We start from the raw sequence: 19,999 nt of genomic DNA on the forward strand, positions 1-19,999 counted from the left end.
GGTGGGCTATGGACTTGCAGGTAGTCTTTCAGACAGTATTCTAGAATTTTTCGAAAGATAGAGGTCAGGCTAATAGGCCGATAGTTATTAGGATCTTTTGCATCGCCTTTCTTGTAAATAGGAACCACCTGAGCCAGGCGCCATTCTGGAGGAGTATATGACCAGGTCCAACAGAGAGTAAACAGGGCTGTTAGGGGGTTGGAGATCTCATTGACGATAGGGACTAGCATTTCTGTCCGTAGATGATCACTGCCAGGTGCTTTTCGCCTAGGCAATTGCTTTATAGCGGTTTTGACTTCTTCTACAGTAATCGGACACTCCTCAGAGAGGTACGGTGGCGAAGTGTCTATCCGAGTGGTACTTGAAGGTGAAGGTTGAGCAGGTAGAAAGCGACCCGAGTATACAGCTTCCATTGCGTTAGCCATGGTATCCGCGGCTTGCTGTGGTCCATCAGGAGAAGTGAATGTGGGCTTCACAGCTCGGTTTTTTCGAATTTTGCTAAAACGGGAGATAGCTGTTGGGTATTCAAGCGTCTCTAGTTGATGACAGAATTGACGCCATGTTTCGCGTCGACGTTGTAGGACAAGCCTACGTAGCTTAGCCTTGGTCTGTTGATGGAGAAGCCAAAAGTGGAGTTTGTTTAAACCGAATGCTTTCCGCCATTTGCGATAGTAGAGCTCTTTTAAATCGAATGTGTGCCTCATTGCATCAGTCCAAAAGTCATGCGCTGTAATGGTCCTTGGTTTTAGAGCACGGCCACAACTGACATCGAGAGCATTGTAAATTGACGAATATAAAGTTGAGGTTGTTTGATCAATAAAGTCGATTGCAGCCTGTCGAGTTGAGAGGGGCGGTCTGTTCTGCATCAGTGGTAAATCCTTTATCAAGTCCCGGAAAGTCCGCTGGTAGTGCTGGCGACAATCCTTTTTACGGAGGTTTGAGAGTTTCCATAATTTGCGAGGTGGTGGGGGGGGCGCCTTGGAGGTGGGGTACGAATATCAAACTTTAAGGTCATGAATTTATGATTTGAGTCCAATGAAAGGTCATCCCGGATCTCCAGGTTGGGATTGGCGAGTTCCACATAACTCAGGAAGTAGTCGATTATGCTGCTGCCATTAAAGGTCATCGAGGTGGGCTGTCCATGTCTTAGTCGTGCATTCCAATTGTACATATTATGCTCTTGCATCCAGGAGAGGAGTATGCGTCCACGATAATTAAACGATGAATCGCCAGTTATCGAGCCAAGTCTTGCATTCAGATCACCACATACTAATAACGAAGATGTGTTAGGAAAGGTTAACGGTAGTAGGTCAAAAATGTGAGTAACAACGGTATTGGGCAATGAGGGGGGTAAATATAAGCAGTGAATTAAAAAATTTGCTACGGTAAAAGAGAGAGTATACTTATTCAGCAAGGGATCGTCATGCTGTATATGTTGTACTGGGTAAGGATTGTCAGGGTGCACCAAAAGAGCAATGCCGTCTCGGCCACGTTGTGGACGTAATGCGTTGACAGGCATACCATAGGTGTGATACTGTTGCCAGGAGGTAGGATATTTGTTTGGTGAAAGAAGCCATGTTTCTGTGATTAATAAAAGTGAACTATTCCTAGCTGTATCTAAAATTGGAGAGATAGCTTGTTTGGGTGAGCCAGTGGCATTAAATAAGGAAATCGTGATGGTACTCATTATTGTTGGTTTTGGGGGGGGGGTGTAAAGTCGGTATCACTCATAATGTCGTCATTCTCAATATCAAAGATATCGGCTGGTGAATGTTGCTTTAATTGTGTATGTCCTAATGATGATGATGAGGTGTTTGCCATTACGGATGCATAAGTGTCTTTGTCGATCCAATCTTGCTTGAGAAAGTAAGTGGCGACAGCATATTTGACTGGTGTACGAATGAAGTTCAGGGCACGGACAAGTCGAGCGGTGTGGTGTTCTCGGGCTAAATCGTTACGTTCAGCGGGAGTCTTTTGCTCATATTTTGGATCCATAAGGATGCTGCCATCATTAGGATCAAAATCGTGTTTAATAGAGATCTTAAATTGTTGTAGCTGGTCGGTAAGTTCCTGAGCGTAGTCGTTGTGGACCAAGAAGGCGACAGCGTTACGCGTTGGGTAGTGAATGTCAAGGATTCGGCTGTTATTGATGTTAAGTTTACGGAGGCGTGCACGAAGTTGTCCTATGGGCACTCTAGCTTTGGTGGGGACATAAAGGTATTTGAAACCTTGTGTTAGCGATGGAGGTTGGAAAAGACGAGCTGCTGCTGTTTGACGTTCTTGTTGGCGGTGTTCTCGGCGTTGTTGTTGAGCTTGTTTAATGATCGCAAGGCGCGCTTCATCACGCCAGGGGTGGACAGGTGAATCATTGGTAGGATTGGTTTTTTGACTATCGGTCAAGGCTGGGAATTGGCTGTTATAAACAGGTGTGGGGTTCTGCATGGTAGTTAAGTTCGAGTGTTGTGCAGCACGAAGGGCTGCATTTTCAGCTCGGAGTTGACGGATTTCATCCTGTAATTGGTGGATGAGGTCTCTTAAGGCAACTATGTCATCGTTGGTGATAGCAGGGGTTGGCTGAGCAGGTGTATCTGGGGATCCATCATTGCTGGAAATTTCCATAGGCAGCTGGGTTTGGTTGTTGACATTACTGACAGTCTGTGAGCTGGGAGGATCATCGTCGACGTCCTGGTCGTTCTCAGGACGGGTAAAAGGGAGGTGAAGATCAGGTGTATTGTTGATTATGTCGAACATGACAGCGGCGTTAACGTTCTTACCACAAGTCTTACAGATGTAATTGGGCTGAGTTGGGTGACCCGTAACTGAGCCTGCTTTATGAAAGGTGGCAGTTTGGTGGCAGTTGGGACAGGCTATATCTCGGCGGCAAATGGCGAAGACATTCGTCAGATAAGTAACTTGTCGTGGGGACAACAGGTTAACAGTGGGCTTGCGACCCTTTTTTCCAGGCGGCATGAGAGAATAGGATTGGAGAGACGGTAGCAAATGTCGAAGATGTTAATGTGTGGTAGATGTATATGAAGGTCACTTTCCAAAAAAGGCAAAAATTAGCTAAAAGTTATGGAAAGCAGAAAAAGAGCTGATTCACAAAGTAACAGTCTTTTCGGTTCAGTTTCGGACAGCATTGAGGTGATTTTCAGATTAAAGAACAATATTTTTGGATATATTATTTATAAAATGTAGACTTACTTCCTGTAGAATCTTTAAGTCTCCCATCGAGGGGAGACAACCAGATTCGTTGTGGCGCTTTGTAATTGACGACAAAATGGGACAGGTCTTCCATGACCAGTCCAAATCTCTTGAGCAATATGATACATGTTTTGAGCCGCCATAACATCACGATTCCAAAAAATACTACAATTTCTGCAAAAGAGTATCTGATGGATTTCTCTACTTGGTGTACGAGAACTATACTTTCTTACATCCGACGATTTACACGAATTACAGATCTATACACAGATTGATGTAAATCAGAGGTTTTGAGCTATGTTTATGATCATATGCAATTGATTACATACCTTTGATGTACGAAATTCATCAATATCTAATACTGACACTAGCCCTTGTTTCTCTTTAGTTTTCAAATGCTTGTATATTTTCCTTGAAACACCGGCTTGCAAACCTTTAAAGCGAACTTGCGATCTATTGGTTAACCCGTCACCAAACAGTACCAGTGGCATTTTGGACTTATCGCCAAGTTCGAATGACCTTTTGTACGTATGACGACTATTCAGAGAAAAGTGAGAATACATTATTACAGTAACGCATACTGTGCGCATTATTTGAATCATTCTATTTACATGGTATTGACTGATTGATGAGCTATGCCGGGATTTCGGTGATTGTTTTGCTTTTTACGTCTCTTGTGATTTCTTTTACTCATATGCCGTGATCTCTTCTGCGGGTTATACTTCTTTCCTCCATTCAGCAGTATGTTTGTAGCATATTCTAAGGATACTTGTCTTCCACAAAAATTCTTCCAGTTCAGCTCTGCGGTTCTCTACCCATAAAACTGATGCAGAATAGTCATATGTGCGCACATATACTGTATATGATCACGATAGCGGCTAGCAGATGTTGTTTTAACAGATGGGATTAGTGACTCTATGGTTTTGATACCCTGTTGCTGTTTCAATTCTTCTTCTATCTTCATCCTGCCCTTATATCCCATGGCTTGGTAATACTCTTGAGTTGAACACTTTCTAACATCTGTTCCTCCATGGTACGAAACAAACGCATCTTTGCGCCCGGGGTCTACAGCACAGGGACGGAGGTGATTATTGATTTCCTCTTCGGTGAAGTCGTATATGCTCAATTGTACATTTCCAATAATGCTACTGGTAGTCTTTCTAGCAAAGGCAATCCGACATGTGTATCCGTAGGTATAGATGCAGTTGATGAACATTTTATTTTTACCTGTAGGTAAATTAATGAACTCTTCAATGCTAGGTCAGCAATATAGCAGATCTGAATTAGCCCTTCCCAGTTAAAAAAATAGATATAATTCAAGAAGCTTACCTATCTATTTTGAATATTGTGAAGTTAAAGTATCGAAAGAAACACCTTGAAATGTAGTCAATTTCTGTTTCGTAGTCCAATTTCGTCAAACGATCATACGGAAAGAAGTGATGAAGGTTTTGAGAATCCAGTTTTTTGAACCGCCATTTCATACTTGGGTTTGGAAACATGGCGAATTTGGTCGGTGTCAAACGGGCAGGAAATTGATGGCCAACAATGCCAGGGTTTTGAAGCTTGTACGCTTCGAAATCCAATTGTTATAATACATTCCGCAACTGAAAATCCTCGTACTGCAGCATAATATAATGGTAGAGGGGTATCAGCATTAAGGGATTAGAGGAGACAGATACTTTGTTGGCTGGTATGGTTGGAAGGCGGTTTCTTATTGGTCTTGAAGCAGCATTTAGGAGATGCTCCATCTCTGTGATGAACGGCATAAACTCTCTAGGAGCAGTAGTGGGATTGATGTTGAAAAGTTGGCCGGCTGGCTGAAGAAAAATGTAATCAAGGAGCTCATTATAAACAATGTCTTTGATAGGGTCAACATTGAAATCCCACATGGTTATGGTTGCAAATTTGGTGAATTTAGATATATATATATTCATTGGTAATACTTACAGGGTAATGAAGGCGAAGCTAATAGATAAAGTATTTTGCCACCGTGCCTTCAAATTTCTCAACATGATAGTTTTCATATGTTTTGGCCAAAGTGATATATGCTGAAGATACAATCTGGCCGTAATATGCCAAATAACCACAATATACTGAAAGATTGACTTCATGATGATGTATCAAGAGCGTATAATATGCCTCTGCGAAACCTGTCATTTCAGGGTAACGAGCCTCCACATCTTCAATTCTGGCACTTCCATAGACGACCCGACAGACAGTATACCAGAAGTTTTGCTCAAACAACGCGTTTGTTACATGCGTATGATACATAAGAATGTAATGGTTGACAATGAATTGAGCCTTGACGACCACTGTTCGCAGAAAGGCTGACTTTTCCAACACACGTTCATGGCAGGGGACAAAATTGGCAGGATTCGTAACAAATGTTTCTAACGGCACTGAAATAGTGAACCTTTCAAAACTACCCAATTTCCTTGTTATGGTTTCCTCCAATGTCCATTCATGATTAGGGCATAATGGACTTCTTTTGCTTCCATGTCCGAGTTCTCCACATGACTTGCACTTGGTAGTGTTCGTGCTGGAAGATGCTTTTCGCTTGGTTTTTGCGCGTTTCTTACCTTTAACAACGCTTTCGGAATCTTTGGTTTTTTGGCCTAATACAATATTTACAGTATATTATTAAGTTTTCAGTAGATATAAGCAATACTAGGAATTCATACTTCTTAATCTTCTTTTCTTTGTGGAACTTTCGGTAGTTTCATCATCGAGAGCAGCTAACTTTGCTTTCTTCTTTTCATTAATGAGAGCTTCAGCTTCGGCATAGAGCTTATGCCGTGTCATAAGAGTATACGACTCTAAGTAACTTTTAAGAAAGAAAGAAAAAGATGGAGAAAAAAAATAAAGGAAAGGGAAAAGTGAGAATAGTTAGATGACAACATTTATCACTCTATTACTGTTTGATATATTGGAATGGCGTAATAGTTATCTATTTCCGTATGCTCAACAGAATGTGCAAGCAGAGGTTTACGCTCAATAAGGTCTATATTTTAGCTCTTCAAAAGGGGCTCTAAGAGGGAAATATGTAAAAGAAAGATTATTTAGGCTGCTATGCTCCCACTCCTAAGGGTGCTTTAGGTTGAACAGCTGCCATCAATCCGATTTTATTCTAGGAAGTGCCTAAAACAAATTGCAAATTGTCCAATTTTATTGAATAGAAGAGTCTTATTTCTTTTTTGAAAATAGTTCGAATCTGAAGCGAAAAAACAGTAATTATTCAATTCGGTTTCCAACATGCATTAATAGTCATATTGTGATTGAAGTTCATGAATGTAGTCAACAGTCTCATGCAAAAATCGGAAAAACATATATAGTCAAAATATATTGGTGCAGAGAGGGCTTGATGGGCGGGGCGTAAGGGAAAAATGTTGCGCAAGGCCAAAAGCTCGGGTCTTGACTCGATCAATCAGATTAAACTTCATGAACCCTGTATACTCCAACAGCGTTCTAAAAAACAAAACACTTCAAATATTGCTATTTGAATATATTTCATCATCGAAAAATATAAATTCGCTATATATAGATAAAATGTCAGGGATCTGGATTTGTTGAAAATACCATTTGCATTCAGGTACATTGCATATTACGTCTCATTACTTATCACGCTTCAAAAAAAAATACGCTTCAGAAAAAATAAAACAAAAACCAAAAAAAAAAATCCGGGTCACATTTGTGTTGCTAATGATCCCCCATTTATTACTGCAGATTATGTATAATGTGGTATATTAATGAGTATTAGTTAGCAAACAGCTTGTTCCTTATTTAAAATGATGGTTTTTAATCAGAAACATGCTGTAGAATATATTTTCAAGGTAGTTTTGCCTTCTGAAAACTACGCATTGGTAATACATCTTTGAACCCTTGGCTTCATACGTTACTAGATATTTTTAAAAATGAAGATATGACGATATCAGCCAGCCCTGAAAACATTGGTTTTTGTCAGTGCCGATAAAATGCAAGCTCGTCCCCCTTTTTATTCCAAATATGTGCAAATTATAAATTCCTCGATTACCACCATTACAAACAGCTGAAAATGTGCAAAGTATCCTTTTAATGATTGCAATGGGTATGCTGTGAGCTCTAAATTTGATACTTTAGATCTATAAAACTTAATTTATTTTTAGGATAGATATGGTCGGAAAAGATTTCACTATATAAGTTATTTAATCAAAGACAAACCCGTCGCCTACTTACATTTAAAGGGAATGTTGGGCAACAGAATAATATAATTTTACCATCTTAAGAGATAAAAAAAAAAGGGTCAGAGCACAGCATGAATAGTAAAAGTTAGACAAGCATATACTTTGATGAATTGTGTCCACTAGGGACAACATTATCCAATAAAATATCCCCATCGCGCGTATGGCCATAAACTTAAAGAAAAATTCTGTTCAGCCATTTTCGTATGTTCTAACGAGGTCGTAAACTCTCGTTTCATTAAGATAAAAAGAGCATCCCTTAAAAAAGGTATAAAACTGACTTCCTCTACCCCTAGAATCTAACTATAGAATTGAGGTAAGGTGGTGTATGTATAGCTCCATGCATATATACGTCTGGTACCAATGCACAAAAATACATAAGAGTAATTAGTTAGATATTTTGTTCTTGAAATATAAAAATTGTATATTTGACAAGGTAGGTAAAAGGGTAGCTGTTCTTAATTGTAGTCTTTGATTCGACTTGTCTGCTCTTAGTATAGGCTTTACAGCATGAGACTAGTAGCAATTTTTCTAATATGAAAATGTCTCATACATAGCAAATTACTATGATGAAATATTTGATAAGGACATTTTAGAATAAACAAATGTAGTGATAATAGCTCAAATGTGAAGAAAAGAGATAAAACCAGAATTAAGTACAATATGCAATGCACATAACCCTGCCTGCATATTTTTTATTTATTTTTTTATGTGCAAAAGAGAACAAAAACTAAATAAATTCACCATATTTGGATTTAGAAGTTAACATATTAAGTAATAATAAAGGGGTTTAGGTTAACATCTTCAAATTTTGGCGGCATACATAAGGTCAAATCTTATAATGCATTAGTGTTAGGAAACACTATGTTCCTCAATTTACTGAAGTAAGCTCCTAGAATGAAATGCCTTTTTGCTCGAATGTGTAAGCTGCAATTCTCCGTCTATCTGCTTCCTATGTGCTGTTTGATGCTGCTGCTGTTTGCTGCTGCCGCCGCTCACTTTTGTTATACCCCTGTTTGCATTAAAATTCGTATTCTGATATGCTGAAAGAAAAAGGCATGAGCAAATATACATAAAAGGTAAGGTTTTCCCTTTCAATTTCCCCTGACTTTTTTTTGTAGGCATTATGGAAAGCAATGTAATTTTGTTTAAATAGACACTCTTTAAAATTTGTCAGTATCCAAAAAAGCAACTTGATGGAGCATCCCTTTTCTTCTGTTAAATAATCTCTACGTGTACAATCAATTCTTTTATCTAAACCTATTTACCTTATCTTCCTTCTTTAAAACCTTTACTGAGTACTACAATTTGTGAGCAACTTGTATCAATACTGGTACTTTACTAGCAAATGTTTGCCTTCAAATTGTGTGATAGCTAATCTGATTATTTTTAAATAGAAAAAATGGATTTGAAATATATATTATGTGAGCCAGTCTCAAAACTTACTGTAAAAGCTAATGAACAAGCAGCACTTATTCAGAGCCAATCACTAAATGACAAGCAGCCATATATTTTGGAATGGACTCCTAGTCAATCGTATCAATCAGTGATTACAAACCAGCCTGAATGGAATAGCAATAATAACCAAGCACCAATAGTAATGAGCAGTCCTAAAAGCATTTGTAGCAGCATTAGCACATGCAGCAGCACCAGTTCTAACAGTAGCAACGACGAATATGTCACATCGCCTGCTTTTAGAAGTAACAGCTTCAGTACGGTAATGACTCAGCCACCATCGCAATCGGTACAGCAACAATGCAGACGTCGTACTGCTAGTGATGTGAGCCAAACTAGACACCATATGTTCATATATAGTCATCCTAACCGAAGACAAAGGTCAGAATCTGCAAGCAGCAGTAGTAATAGCGTGCAGACAAGAACACCCTGGACGCCTTATGAAGATCATCTACTCCAACAAGGTTATGATCAAGGATTATCATGGGCGATGATTTCTTCGACATACCTACCTCATCGTTCTAGAGGTTGCTGCTGGGGTCGATTCAAGACTTTACAAAATAAGAACATGATTGACCCTAATCATTCCCAGTTACGCCATTTTAGAAGACCATGGAGAGCAGTTGATTTTGGCAGCAACAACGACAGCATCAGCAAATAAGCATAATAATTCAAATGTAAAACCAAAAACAATCGTCAAGCCGATTAATAAAAAAGAAAAAAAAAGGGACGATCATTCAACCCACCCCCTTCTTTTAGTACATCAAGCGAAACCAGCTTATTATTATACACATTCCTTGTAAATACAACAACATTTTATGCTTACAATACTTTCAACCATTCAAAAACTGCCAAAGAATTATCTTTATGATCTATTTTACTTATGCACATTAGCCTTACTCTATATTCCTTATGCACCTACCCCAAACTTATGTTCATACTTATCAGAAGCGGGTAACTCCAACACCTACCCCCGCACCCCTTTCTGAATTCAATAACTTTTATCACACAATAAGCCTATATACAATTCCTTCTTTTTTTGTTCGCGTTCAAAATTTTCTATATGAAGATATCTAATACCCCCCTTCCTACGTTATTTATTCACGCTAATTTTTTTTCTTTTTTTTCCTATTTTCAACCAGTTAGTTGACTTACCAGCTTTGCCCTATTTTATTCTTCGAATTCACTTACACAATACCCTTAAATTTGATTTACTTTCTGCAGACTTAACAATAAAAAGTGCTAGCCAATAACTTAGTGTCGTCAATCAATGTCATATTGAAAGGGTGAAAATGTTGATTAACGAGCATCATGTCGGCATCCCCCTTGTAACCTTATGCTTGAAAGTAAGTGAAATAAATTTTCGTGATGTGCAAAAACCTCTACTGACAAGGAGTGCATGCTGACCTCGTGCCAGAACTCTTATTGAGCTTTCTACTTCAAAGTAGATTGAAAATTTTGCATTGTGAATTACTTAAGAGTGTTTTTGATACATCTTACTCAATGTGGCGGTAAGCAACGTCTATTAACAACTTGAATATTCTTTTATAATATCATTTGTACGCATCATGCTTTCATATGTCGCTGGGAGGTCATCAAATAGCCAAACATATCACTGAATTCATATATCACGTAGTGATGACATTACGGCTATTCGAAAAGCTTTGCGAGTTCAAAAGTGCAATTGCTGCTGCTTAAGATGACACGGTATTGAAGGTCGCACTAACGCAAACTTTATTTCATCAGAACATGTATTAAAGCATTTGTGAGTATTGCTAAAAGTAAATGAATTGAGTTTAGAAAAATGATTATTGTGTACGGCTGCTGAAGTTACATAATTTGTCTTTCACCGTAAGGATTCTACAACTCCTTTTGAGTAACATGTCTGTTTGAATTTTCAAGCAAAACTTAGACAATAACTGCTTGACAGAACTAGTGCAATATTCTTAAAAATTCCCAGATTTCTCCACCCCCCTTCTTTGTTTTTCACTATATTAAGCAATTGACAGCTTTCATGCTTACTCAAAATAAGGGGGGGGGTAAAAGTAGGCATGGTATTCACTCCACAGTAAAGCTGTAAAAAACGCTTCACCTCAAACTTTGAGAGCTTAGATGACTTACTAAATAGCATAAAAATGTTAGGAAACAATATCTATATAATATATACGCATCGTGCGGAGACAATAATTTGAAGGGTACTTAAAGGCACGTATTAATGAAAATTTATTGTGTTGGGCTTCTAAGGAAACCAGTGCCGGGAACTTCTTGCAAAACTCAAACTTTTAGCCAAAAAATCGAACGTCATCCGATTTTTGTAAGACTAATCTTCAATACTTGACTTGAGATTGAGCCTTTCTGAATGATCTTCAAACATACCCGGGTTTCCATGTTCGTTTTGCGGATTAGCCTTCTTCGTTAATCGGGAGATATTCGTATCTTGCTGTAATGATCAGAGTGGTGTAGCGTTTGTGACAATCTGTAAAAGATAAACTGTGGAAGCAAGACTTATCGCCTTTTTTCCTATTAAGTAACCAAGTATCGGCACCATTTTATGACCCGTAATTTGAAGATAGACGATAGCGCTTTCCTATATATATAATAAGAAAGTTAACATATAAACTGCTGTAATAATAATCAGAAACCGTCCATATACACTTAGCAGATCATCCGTTTGGAGGCCTCCTTTGGAATCGAATCCTTGGTTCGTATACAAAAATTTAGTTTTCATGCTAATCCTTATCTGTTTTGCTTGTCTCATAAAATTACGCTATGGGTTTTGCGATTTTGAAAATGCTATTGCAGACTCAAGGAGATGAAACAAGTGATTTTTGCCAAGTCAATAAAAATGTGCCTTTAGCCCAATAACCTCAATGAACAAAAAAAAAATAGCTTAATTGTTTTGTGGTTTACACCTGTCGCTTCTGTCAGAAAGAATCGTCTGCCACCTACGTATAACATTTTAGGAATCCACAGTATATGCTTTCTGTTTTATCGATTTTACCCATCTCGAATAGCGCTCAATTTTGAATACAAATCAAAGACTCAAAAGCGTGGCAGCAACCTGTAAGCAGCTGGTAATATTGAGAAATCTGTTGTACTAGCCACATATTACAGTAACAAGTTCATTTCGAAAAATTTTATATTTTTATTTTAAATGCTTCTTGCGTATACGTTCATTTTTCATATTTGAACTAACATTACTTAGCCGGAAGTCAAATACTCTCGTCGCATTGAATGCTCCAGTTGCCACGAGCTTTTAGGTTGTATTGAAGAACTGGAAAAGCACTTTTTTAATCATATTCTGCGCAGCAAACAACCAATGAAGAAGAAACGGGTAGTAATAGCAACAGTAATAACTACACCAACAAGAAAGTAAGCTTGATTGAACTGTTTGTGCTCTTTTTTTTATCATTTAACGATCATCCACTTTTCTTCTTACTCTCTCTTTTTTTTTCCTTTTTTTCTTCTCTATTCTAACGTTATTTTACAAATGTTTCTTACGTCTTTTGCCTCATAGTTCTCTTTAAACGAGAGTAAACAGGTCCACACATTCGACTTCCAGCTTATCTCAAAAATAAAAGAACAGAACGGCCCAAAATTCACTATGTTTTTTGTTATCTACTAATTTTCTTCATTAAATTCTCAGGCAAATTTTAAGCACAGTGATTCAGGATCAAGTATCTGTAGAAGAAAACGTTGTTATTGTGATCTTTTGATAATTGCAAATTTATTTTAAAATCCACTTTTGGACAATATGCAATACTCAGTTTGGATCATGACATACAGGATTAGTCTAAACAGGATATATGGAAAAAAAATTATTGAAGCATAGTGATGCACTACTTCAACTGATCAATATAATGAAGACATGCATTTGTTCTTGGTACTATAAAGCATGCTACAAGAAGGGCCAAGCAAGACAAATTAAGAAACAATAAGAAATGGATGTTTTGTTTTTCTCTTTATACGGATGCTATAGACCTGAAGAGTTAGCATCACACAATAAGGTAATAACAAGAGAGGTTAAACCGACATGAATATTGCATAAAATATGAGCAACATTTTCATTTGAGGTACTTATAACCCTTCTAAAAACCAAGTATCAACATAAATCATCCAATTATATCTACTCTATTGGCCATAAGTAAACAGGTAGTGTGCAAAAAATGGTGTGTCCATATTTTTATAAATCACACGTCACTTGGAAATTTTGTAATCCCAACAATAGACTCCCTTTTCTCTTTTACTTGCAAATGTTTTTCAAGCTATCTATCCTAAATGTATTAATGTGCGCGTCAAATCTGTTCTTTTGTAACCTATGATTTAATTTTTCCTCCTCACAGGCTTCTATCGAAGTTTCTTCTTTATTTCTGTGTATTAATTAGAAGATTATTTAATGATGATCGTAAGGTAGTTATTTTTCGCGTAGTGATTGCGTCGTAATTTAATCGATTTAAATCTTTCGTAGAAACTTAGTTCAATCTGGCAAATACATTTGTATGCTACTCGGTTTTTTGATGAAAGCAATATTGCAGCTTGTGTCAATCTTGTTATCGCTTGGTAGATGACCCCTCTAGCCCTGGAATTGGTTGCTATCAACTGAGATCAAGTATCAAGTACGTTCTGTTCTATGCTCATGAATTTGAGTTAGCGAGATGGCAATCTGAACGAACGTGGCATATTTTGCTTTGTGGAAGATCTCAAAGAGACAATTAAGGTAATATGTGTTAGAAGTAGTTTTGTAAACATTAAGAACAACACTGATAAATATCCTCTACATTAGATTTCTTCAGTATGCTATGTCCGAGCACAGCTTGTGTCAATCTTGTTATCGCTTAATAAATGACCCCTCTAGCCCTGGAATTGGTTGTTATTAACTGAGAACAAGTGTCAAGCATATATCTTGTTCTATGCTCATGAATTTGAGTTAGCGAGATGGCAATCTGAACGGATATCGTGCTCGGTTTTTTTATGAAAGCAATATTGCAGCTTGTGTCAATCTTGTCATCGCTTGGTAGATGACCCCTCTAGCCCTGGAATTGGTTGCTATCAACTGAGATCAAGTATCAAGTACGTTCTGTTCTATGCTCATGAATTTGAGTTAGCGAGATGGCAATCTGAACGAACGTGGCATATTTTGCTTTGTGGAAGATCTCAAAGAGACAATTAAGGTAATATGTGTTAGAAGTAGTTTTGTAAACATTAAGAACAACACTGATAAATATCCTCTACATTAGATTTCTTCAGTATGCTATGTCCGAGCACAGCTTGTGTCAATCTTGTTATCGCTTAATAAATGACCCCTCTAGCCCTGGAATTGGTTGTTATTAACTGAGAACAAGTGTCAAGCATATATCTTGTTCTATGCTCATGAATTTGAGTTAGCGAGATGGCAATCTGAACGGATATCGTGCTCGGTTTTTTTATGAAAGCAATATTGCAGCTTGTGTCAATCTTGTCATCGCTTGGTAGATGACCCCTCTAGCCCTGGAATTGGTTGCTATCAACTGAGATCAAGTATCAAGTACGTTCTGTTCTATGCTCATGAATTTGAGTTAGCCAGATGGCAATCTGAGCGGATATCGTGCTCTGCTACTTCGTTGATCTAGGTGCAAACATGATTTCCCTGAATAATCCTATATTTTGCTATGCTTTACTTTTCGTTATTCATTGCGTTTTGAAAAACAGATCATTTCCACTTGAATAAATGATTAAAACTCTATTTTCCTTGTCATTCGAAAGAAGTTTCTTCATAGATATTGTAGCATAATGATAACCGAGAAACAATAAAGAAGAACAGAGTATGTGATAATCTATTGCAAATGTATTTTACTGTTGGGAAAGTGAAGTCTTCGATAGACTCACGCTTTGTTTGGATAGAGTAACTACAGGAAGAAGAGCAATGTATCTGCCGTTCTTCATAACAACAGAGCCCCAAAGTGTTCATGTAAATGATCAACATATTCCAAGACACTACCTTTTGTAGAACCAGTGTTACAAATATAATCAATTAAAGAAAGATATTGAACATATTCACACAAACCAGCACCGCCTAATACAATTTATGTTAGAGCACAATCAAGATATACAATAAACACAGTAACTTACCAGCATGAGGACAAATAGGGATGTTGAACTTCTTATCCATTAAGAGAATAGCAAGAACTTCATTTAAACCAGCAACACGACACAAATTGACTTGGCAGAATTCGATAATTTGAGTTTGGAATAGCTGCTTGAAAATGATACGGTTTTGAATGTGCTCACCAGTGGTAACCTTTGTACGATGATAGAGAGCTTTGGGAATAGCAGTATGACCGAGCACATTGTCAGGGGAAGTAGGTTCTTCAATGAAAAGAGATTTGAAAGGTAAAAATTCTTGCATCCAATTAATAGCTTCTTGCACATCCAAACTTGGTAAGCATCCATCATTAGCACACCTTCATCACCAATTCCTCACGATAATGCCAGCATGACGAATATCAGCTTGTATATCACTTCCAACATTTTGCTTAAAGTAAGTGAAACCTTCAGCCAGGAACTCACGAATCAATCTACGGACTTTGTCATCACTTTAACTTATTTACAATCTTTTGATCAGCATGCAATATTTACTTAACCATCCAGCAGATGTGGTGTAACTAGGGTAACCATGTACTCTTACATCTACTTCATGTTCTGTTTTAGTAGCTACGTTCTCACGCAACATCTCAATAGCTTCCTTGGGGGCAATGACGTCTGTAATATAACGGAAATCGATGCATTAGACGAATTGTTTGGGTGTCATATCAACAACCAACTTCCAGACAGGCTTGTTTACAGCCTTAGCTCAGAGATCCCAGATAGCATTGATGGCAGAACCAGTAGCGAGATAAAGGACACCTTTTTCAGGTCCAATCTATTGAGAATCACCAGTATAAATTTGATGAATAACACGCATATCAGCAACCAAATCTTTTAGCTTCTTGTTGACAAACTTGACAGAAAGCTGCGCAATATAGCAGTAGACAGTTCCATTACCACGGCCACTTGTGAAAGTCATACCATGGCCTTCGAGATCAACAGCATCAGTGTAGAAAATAACATAGGCGGCGGAATAGTCATGATCCTTTTTCATGGCATGTGAGCCACCCAACCTCTTTAAGGTAGGGAAACGAATGTCTCCGGCTTCGACTTCAGTATTAACTGTGTCAGGTAAATCTGGTTTAATTTGACCAATTTCTGGTCAAATCATTATATTCTTTATTTAAACATTTAGGGAATACATTTCCGGAATGTTGAATAAAATTTTCCAAATGCTGCATCTCCAAGGGCTTTCCGTTTTTTGGCATTTCCTGGTTCTCTCAAACTTACATTTACAACACCAAATGATGAAATCGCACCCATGACTGTATGAGGAACCCTTCCTGCAGAAAGAAGTTCTATAATCATCTGCCTTCCATGCTGTGACCAAGCTTTCGAACGACGCATGTTTATGTCGAAGCCTGCTTCGTCAAGAAAGACACAATTTTGCATACAAATCATGCCTTTTCTTTGCCGCTATTTTGATTACAGTTTCATATGGGATTCGTTGATTGTTGCTCGACAGAAAAATTTGATGAATTTGAGCAAACTAAAAAATGTGCATATACAGTTTTGATGAGGTGCATCGTATGAAATACTAGAAAATGGTGGTTCTTTTTTATAAAATCACTCTTAAAAGACTCAAAAAGTGGAGTTCCTCCGTATCACAATGTGCATAAAACTCGTCCTTAAAGTAGTGAGGAAATGTGTAAGGCATACAAAGCCAACGTTGCTTAACGGGTGTTGCGCTTACGAGTTTCTGTGAACCTATGAAATAAATTAAGGTGTACCGAAGAACTGAGCCGGTGCGGGCAACGCTCGCAACAGTCTACCAGTATGTATATAATGAAAATGCATTTTATACTGAATGATCGCATAACAACGTATGAAACTGTACCTGTGTGTCTCCAATTGCCCTTTCCATATCAAAAGGCCAGGTAATTAAACATTGTTATATATATGCTTTTATTTATATCTATATCATGTAAAATTTAATGTCTATCGGGCTTCACTATTTAATCCTCATTAAAAAGTCCCATCAAATATTTTCAGATGATGGAATGAGCTATTCCTGTTATTTGATATACCATTATGAAAAATCTTGTTTTTCAGGTGAAAAAGTGGACGATGCCAAAATGTCATTTTTCCCTTCAATAGAGCTGAAGTCATGAAGACTTGATGATTTGGTACAAGTAAAAATTAGCGTTGCGTCAGGGATATAGTCTTAATGTAAAGATATGCGCCGTTTAAAGTGCTTTTCATGCAATTTTCATTGAAACCTTCTACAATTGAAATAAATTTACAAACACTTTCCAGTTGTCAGCTTTAGCCAGTTTAATAAACAACAATATATCTGTTTTGAGCATTACTTCATGTTCTTAAGCAGCTCCGCATATAATAGGCTTGTAATGGTTTTAAATATGAGTTTTTATGCTTTTTATCAGCTTCTCTGACCCATTTGCAAAATGTGTACGCGCGAGTTCTAAATGAAATCTGCAAACCAAAAAAATCCGGAGTCATCGAAAGATACTTGATGACACCAAAATTGTAATTGCTATACTGTATGCAGCCAAAAGTATTCTTTATGTGTCTGTAAATAAGCAGAAGTTGCCTTAATCAGCGCTTTTATTAGCAAATCTTGAACCTCAAGCTTTTAAACCATACATATATGCTCTCCATGTATAAATATACGCGACAGCACTTTTTAAAAGATGCAAATGATTGCATTTTACTTAAAACTGGATATAATATATAGCTTTGTTTACTTTATCGAACATTTTAAAACCACAGTATTAAACAAGGAAGAGATTTTGTCTTCAACATTAACAATACCCAAGCTTTCTTTCAACAATTCTACATGAACTTGTTCTTGTTGAATCAATTCTTGATGTAAAAAAGCAAACATCTCAAGCACAGGAAGCAATAAATTTCTCTTTGACCATAATAATGGCATCTCAAGCGAAAAACATTCATAGCAACTCCATTTTTGACCGTTCTTCAATTGGTAGCACACCAAGGACATCTTTGTTTGAATGATTTGTACCGAATAGATCTTGACCTTTTTCATTGTGGCAATTGATGCATCTTTGTATTTAGACATGATGAATTTCAAGGAGTCTGTACCATTCTTGATGTTCTTGATGCAATCTTCGATGCTGTGTGTATAATTTTGCTCCTTTGAAAAACCTGATGACTCAATCAAAAGCCAGCTGATATCCTCCTCTACCATCACGCCAATTCCGTCAAGAAGCTTCTTATTAACACCACCTTTCTTGAAATCGCTATCTATTATCCAAGTTGAGCTACTATTCTTCATTGCTTTTTCCGACCAGGTGAAAACTAGCTTCTTTCCAAATAGGGCAAAATATCTAAATAGAGGTACAAACATCTCAATGTATATAGTCCGTTCATCATCACTTGGATAAAAAGCAGCTCTTTGACTACTAAGAGCGAATTCTGAGACAGTCTTCTTGATAAATTTTGAGAGTACAGGATCAGCATTGACACCAGGATGAACGTTGGCCAAAGAGTCATCAATGGTTTCTCTGTCTTGAAGTGAGGTACACTGAATAGCAAGATCAAAAACCTTCAGAGATTGAAGGGAACTGTATTCTTTTCTTTTGATGATGATACTACTAGATAATTGCAAAAGATCTCTTGAGCAAGTTTCTCTTGTTGAGGAATTAATGCAAATATCAGCAATTGATGTAAGCTGTTCAGTATCTTCTCTTTGAAGAGCAGGTTTGTTTGGAGATGCAGCATTCTTGCTTGGTGTTTGCAGCTGATAGATGGAGTTACCTTTGACAATAGTGATATGACTTTCCTGCAATAAAAGAGGAAATTCATCACTTGTTGTTTATCATACATTTTTCCCAAGCTACTTTACCATTGGAGATTGATTAATGGGAGCAAATGGGTCATCACCCTTAAGTACATCATCATTTTGATCAGCTTCGAGCACATCAATATTAGCATCTTGAGTTCTCATCATGTTGTTCACTTCATTAGCCAATTCCTGGGCACCTAACTCTGATAACACATTTCCAGTGACTCTTCCTTGGGCAAGAGCCCGATCTCTTGAAGTTTTAAGATCATAAGCGAGGAGTGATGATTTAAATGCTTCTTGGAAGTTATAGATAACATCTTCACCAGCAATGTATGATTCGATCTTTGAAGCATATCTACTTAAAAGCACGTCGAAATTCCGATTTGAGCTAGATTCTTTCAATTTAGCCAGACTTCTTTTCACACTGTAGTATAAGTTTTGCCACTTTCTAGTAGGCACCTGCACATTTTCAAAATAATCGCGCACTAGTTTCTCCATGTTTCTCCAATGAGCGACCTTTCCTTTCAAAATTCCATCTGGTATATTATGTGTTCGTCTTGTTACATCATTTAGTACATGTGTACTGCGCAGGCCATTAAGAGCAGGTGATTTCAATTTTGATTTGACCATTTAGGAAATAAAAAATGGTATTGAAGAAATAAAGAGAAAAAGGCACAGATTAGAGCTTTGCTGTGAGATCAGAGTTTCAGAATCGCGACAAAGGGGCGTTCCCAAATCGATTTGGCGTTTCAAGGTTAGACACTTAGTTTATTTTTTTTAATGGTGACGTTTATTTAAGTAGATACTGAAACTTGTATGTAATATAATAAACAGATTCTATTCTATTCTTTCATAAAAAATTGATGTGTCTGCTATGTGTATGTGGTGCAATGGATGCAAAAAGTAAGGTGTTGAGGTTAAATTTCTTTTAACTCCACTGTACTATATGAATGAAACAGATATAAGCCGCGAGGTTCTTCTCACTACAGATTGGTTAATAAATGGATTATAAAAGTTATTAGCACAATTGTAAAAGTAAAAAGGGAGAGGAAGAATAAGTAAAGAGAAAGAATGCCTTTTTGTAACGGCGATCTGAGTGATTGAGAGAGGACGTACAAAGAAGAGGTGAATGGGAAGCCCAAAAAAAAGGGGAAAGTCTACACATTCGTCTAAAAAAAAGGGTGATTATAAGACACCTCCCTATTATTTTGCAAATATGTCTCTAAAACATAAT

General features: G+C 37.4%; 8 protein-coding genes across 8 annotated transcripts; 1 reads left to right on the plus strand and 7 right to left on the minus strand.

The window, feature by feature from the left end:
• Positions 1–1,686: 1,686 nt before the first annotated feature.
• Positions 1,687–2,970, minus strand: BDF20DRAFT_811750 (uncharacterized protein; the record flags this gene model as incomplete). Its single annotated transcript, XM_053076719.1, has 1 exon — positions 1,687–2,970. One exon carries the CDS (start codon positions 2,968–2,970, stop codon positions 1,687–1,689), a length of 1,284 nt encoding a protein of 427 aa, XP_052941177.1.
• Positions 2,971–3,417: 447 nt separating this feature from the next.
• On the minus strand, positions 3,418–3,910 carry BDF20DRAFT_76349 (uncharacterized protein). Its single transcript, XM_053076116.1, has one exon. The coding sequence runs from the start codon at positions 3,804–3,806 to the stop codon at positions 3,486–3,488; it is 321 nt and encodes a 106-aa protein (XP_052941178.1). The 5' UTR covers positions 3,807–3,910; the 3' UTR covers positions 3,418–3,485.
• On the minus strand, positions 3,741–4,823 carry BDF20DRAFT_76332 (uncharacterized protein). The gene is made up of 3 exons (XM_053076115.1): positions 4,534–4,823; positions 3,816–4,460; position 3,741 (listed from the first exon to the last, which is right to left on the minus strand). Exons 1-2 carry the CDS (start codon positions 4,701–4,703, stop codon positions 4,016–4,018), a joined length of 615 nt encoding a protein of 204 aa, XP_052941179.1. The 5' UTR covers positions 4,704–4,823; the 3' UTR covers position 3,741; positions 3,816–4,015.
• A 346-nt stretch (positions 4,824–5,169) lies between these two features.
• BDF20DRAFT_831922 (uncharacterized protein) lies at positions 5,170–6,006 on the minus strand (the record flags this gene model as incomplete). The annotated part of the gene is made up of 2 exons (XM_053078492.1): positions 5,170–5,819; positions 5,886–6,006. 2 exons carry the CDS (start codon positions 6,004–6,006, stop codon positions 5,170–5,172), a joined length of 771 nt encoding a protein of 256 aa, XP_052941180.1.
• Positions 6,007–8,612: 2,606 nt separating this feature from the next.
• BDF20DRAFT_76360 (uncharacterized protein) lies at positions 8,613–9,663 on the plus strand. The gene is made up of 2 exons (XM_053076117.1): positions 8,613–8,754; positions 8,819–9,663. Exon 2 carries the CDS (start codon positions 8,824–8,826, stop codon positions 9,535–9,537), a length of 714 nt encoding a protein of 237 aa, XP_052941181.1. The 5' UTR covers positions 8,613–8,754; positions 8,819–8,823; the 3' UTR covers positions 9,538–9,663.
• Positions 9,664–14,794: 5,131 nt separating this feature from the next.
• BDF20DRAFT_904318 (enolase C-terminal domain-like protein) lies at positions 14,795–15,993 on the minus strand (the record flags this gene model as incomplete). The annotated part of the gene is made up of 6 exons (XM_053083012.1): positions 14,795–14,928; positions 14,985–15,289; positions 15,326–15,437; positions 15,492–15,614; positions 15,738–15,774; positions 15,811–15,993. The coding sequence occupies 6 exons, from the start codon at positions 15,991–15,993 to the stop codon at positions 14,795–14,797; spliced, it is 894 nt and encodes a 297-aa protein (XP_052941182.1).
• Positions 15,994–16,130: 137 nt separating this feature from the next.
• Positions 16,131–16,391, minus strand: BDF20DRAFT_810811 (uncharacterized protein; the record flags this gene model as incomplete). The annotated part of the gene is made up of 1 exon (XM_053076625.1): positions 16,131–16,391. The coding sequence occupies one exon, from the start codon at positions 16,389–16,391 to the stop codon at positions 16,131–16,133; it is 261 nt and encodes an 86-aa protein (XP_052941183.1).
• Positions 16,392–17,550: 1,159 nt separating this feature from the next.
• On the minus strand, positions 17,551–19,310 carry BDF20DRAFT_76489 (uncharacterized protein). Its single transcript, XM_053076118.1, has 2 exons — positions 18,826–19,310; positions 17,551–18,757 (listed from the first exon to the last, which is right to left on the minus strand). Exons 1-2 carry the CDS (start codon positions 18,912–18,914, stop codon positions 17,701–17,703), a joined length of 1,146 nt encoding a protein of 381 aa, XP_052941184.1. The 5' UTR covers positions 18,915–19,310; the 3' UTR covers positions 17,551–17,700.
• Positions 19,311–19,999: the final 689 nt, after the last annotated feature.

Source organism: Mycotypha africana (genome assembly GCF_025528875.1).
Source record: "Mycotypha africana strain NRRL 2978 chromosome Unknown BDF20scaffold_1, whole genome shotgun sequence".
Taxonomy (NCBI): Eukaryota; Fungi; Mucoromycota; class Mucoromycetes; order Mucorales; family Mycotyphaceae; genus Mycotypha; species Mycotypha africana.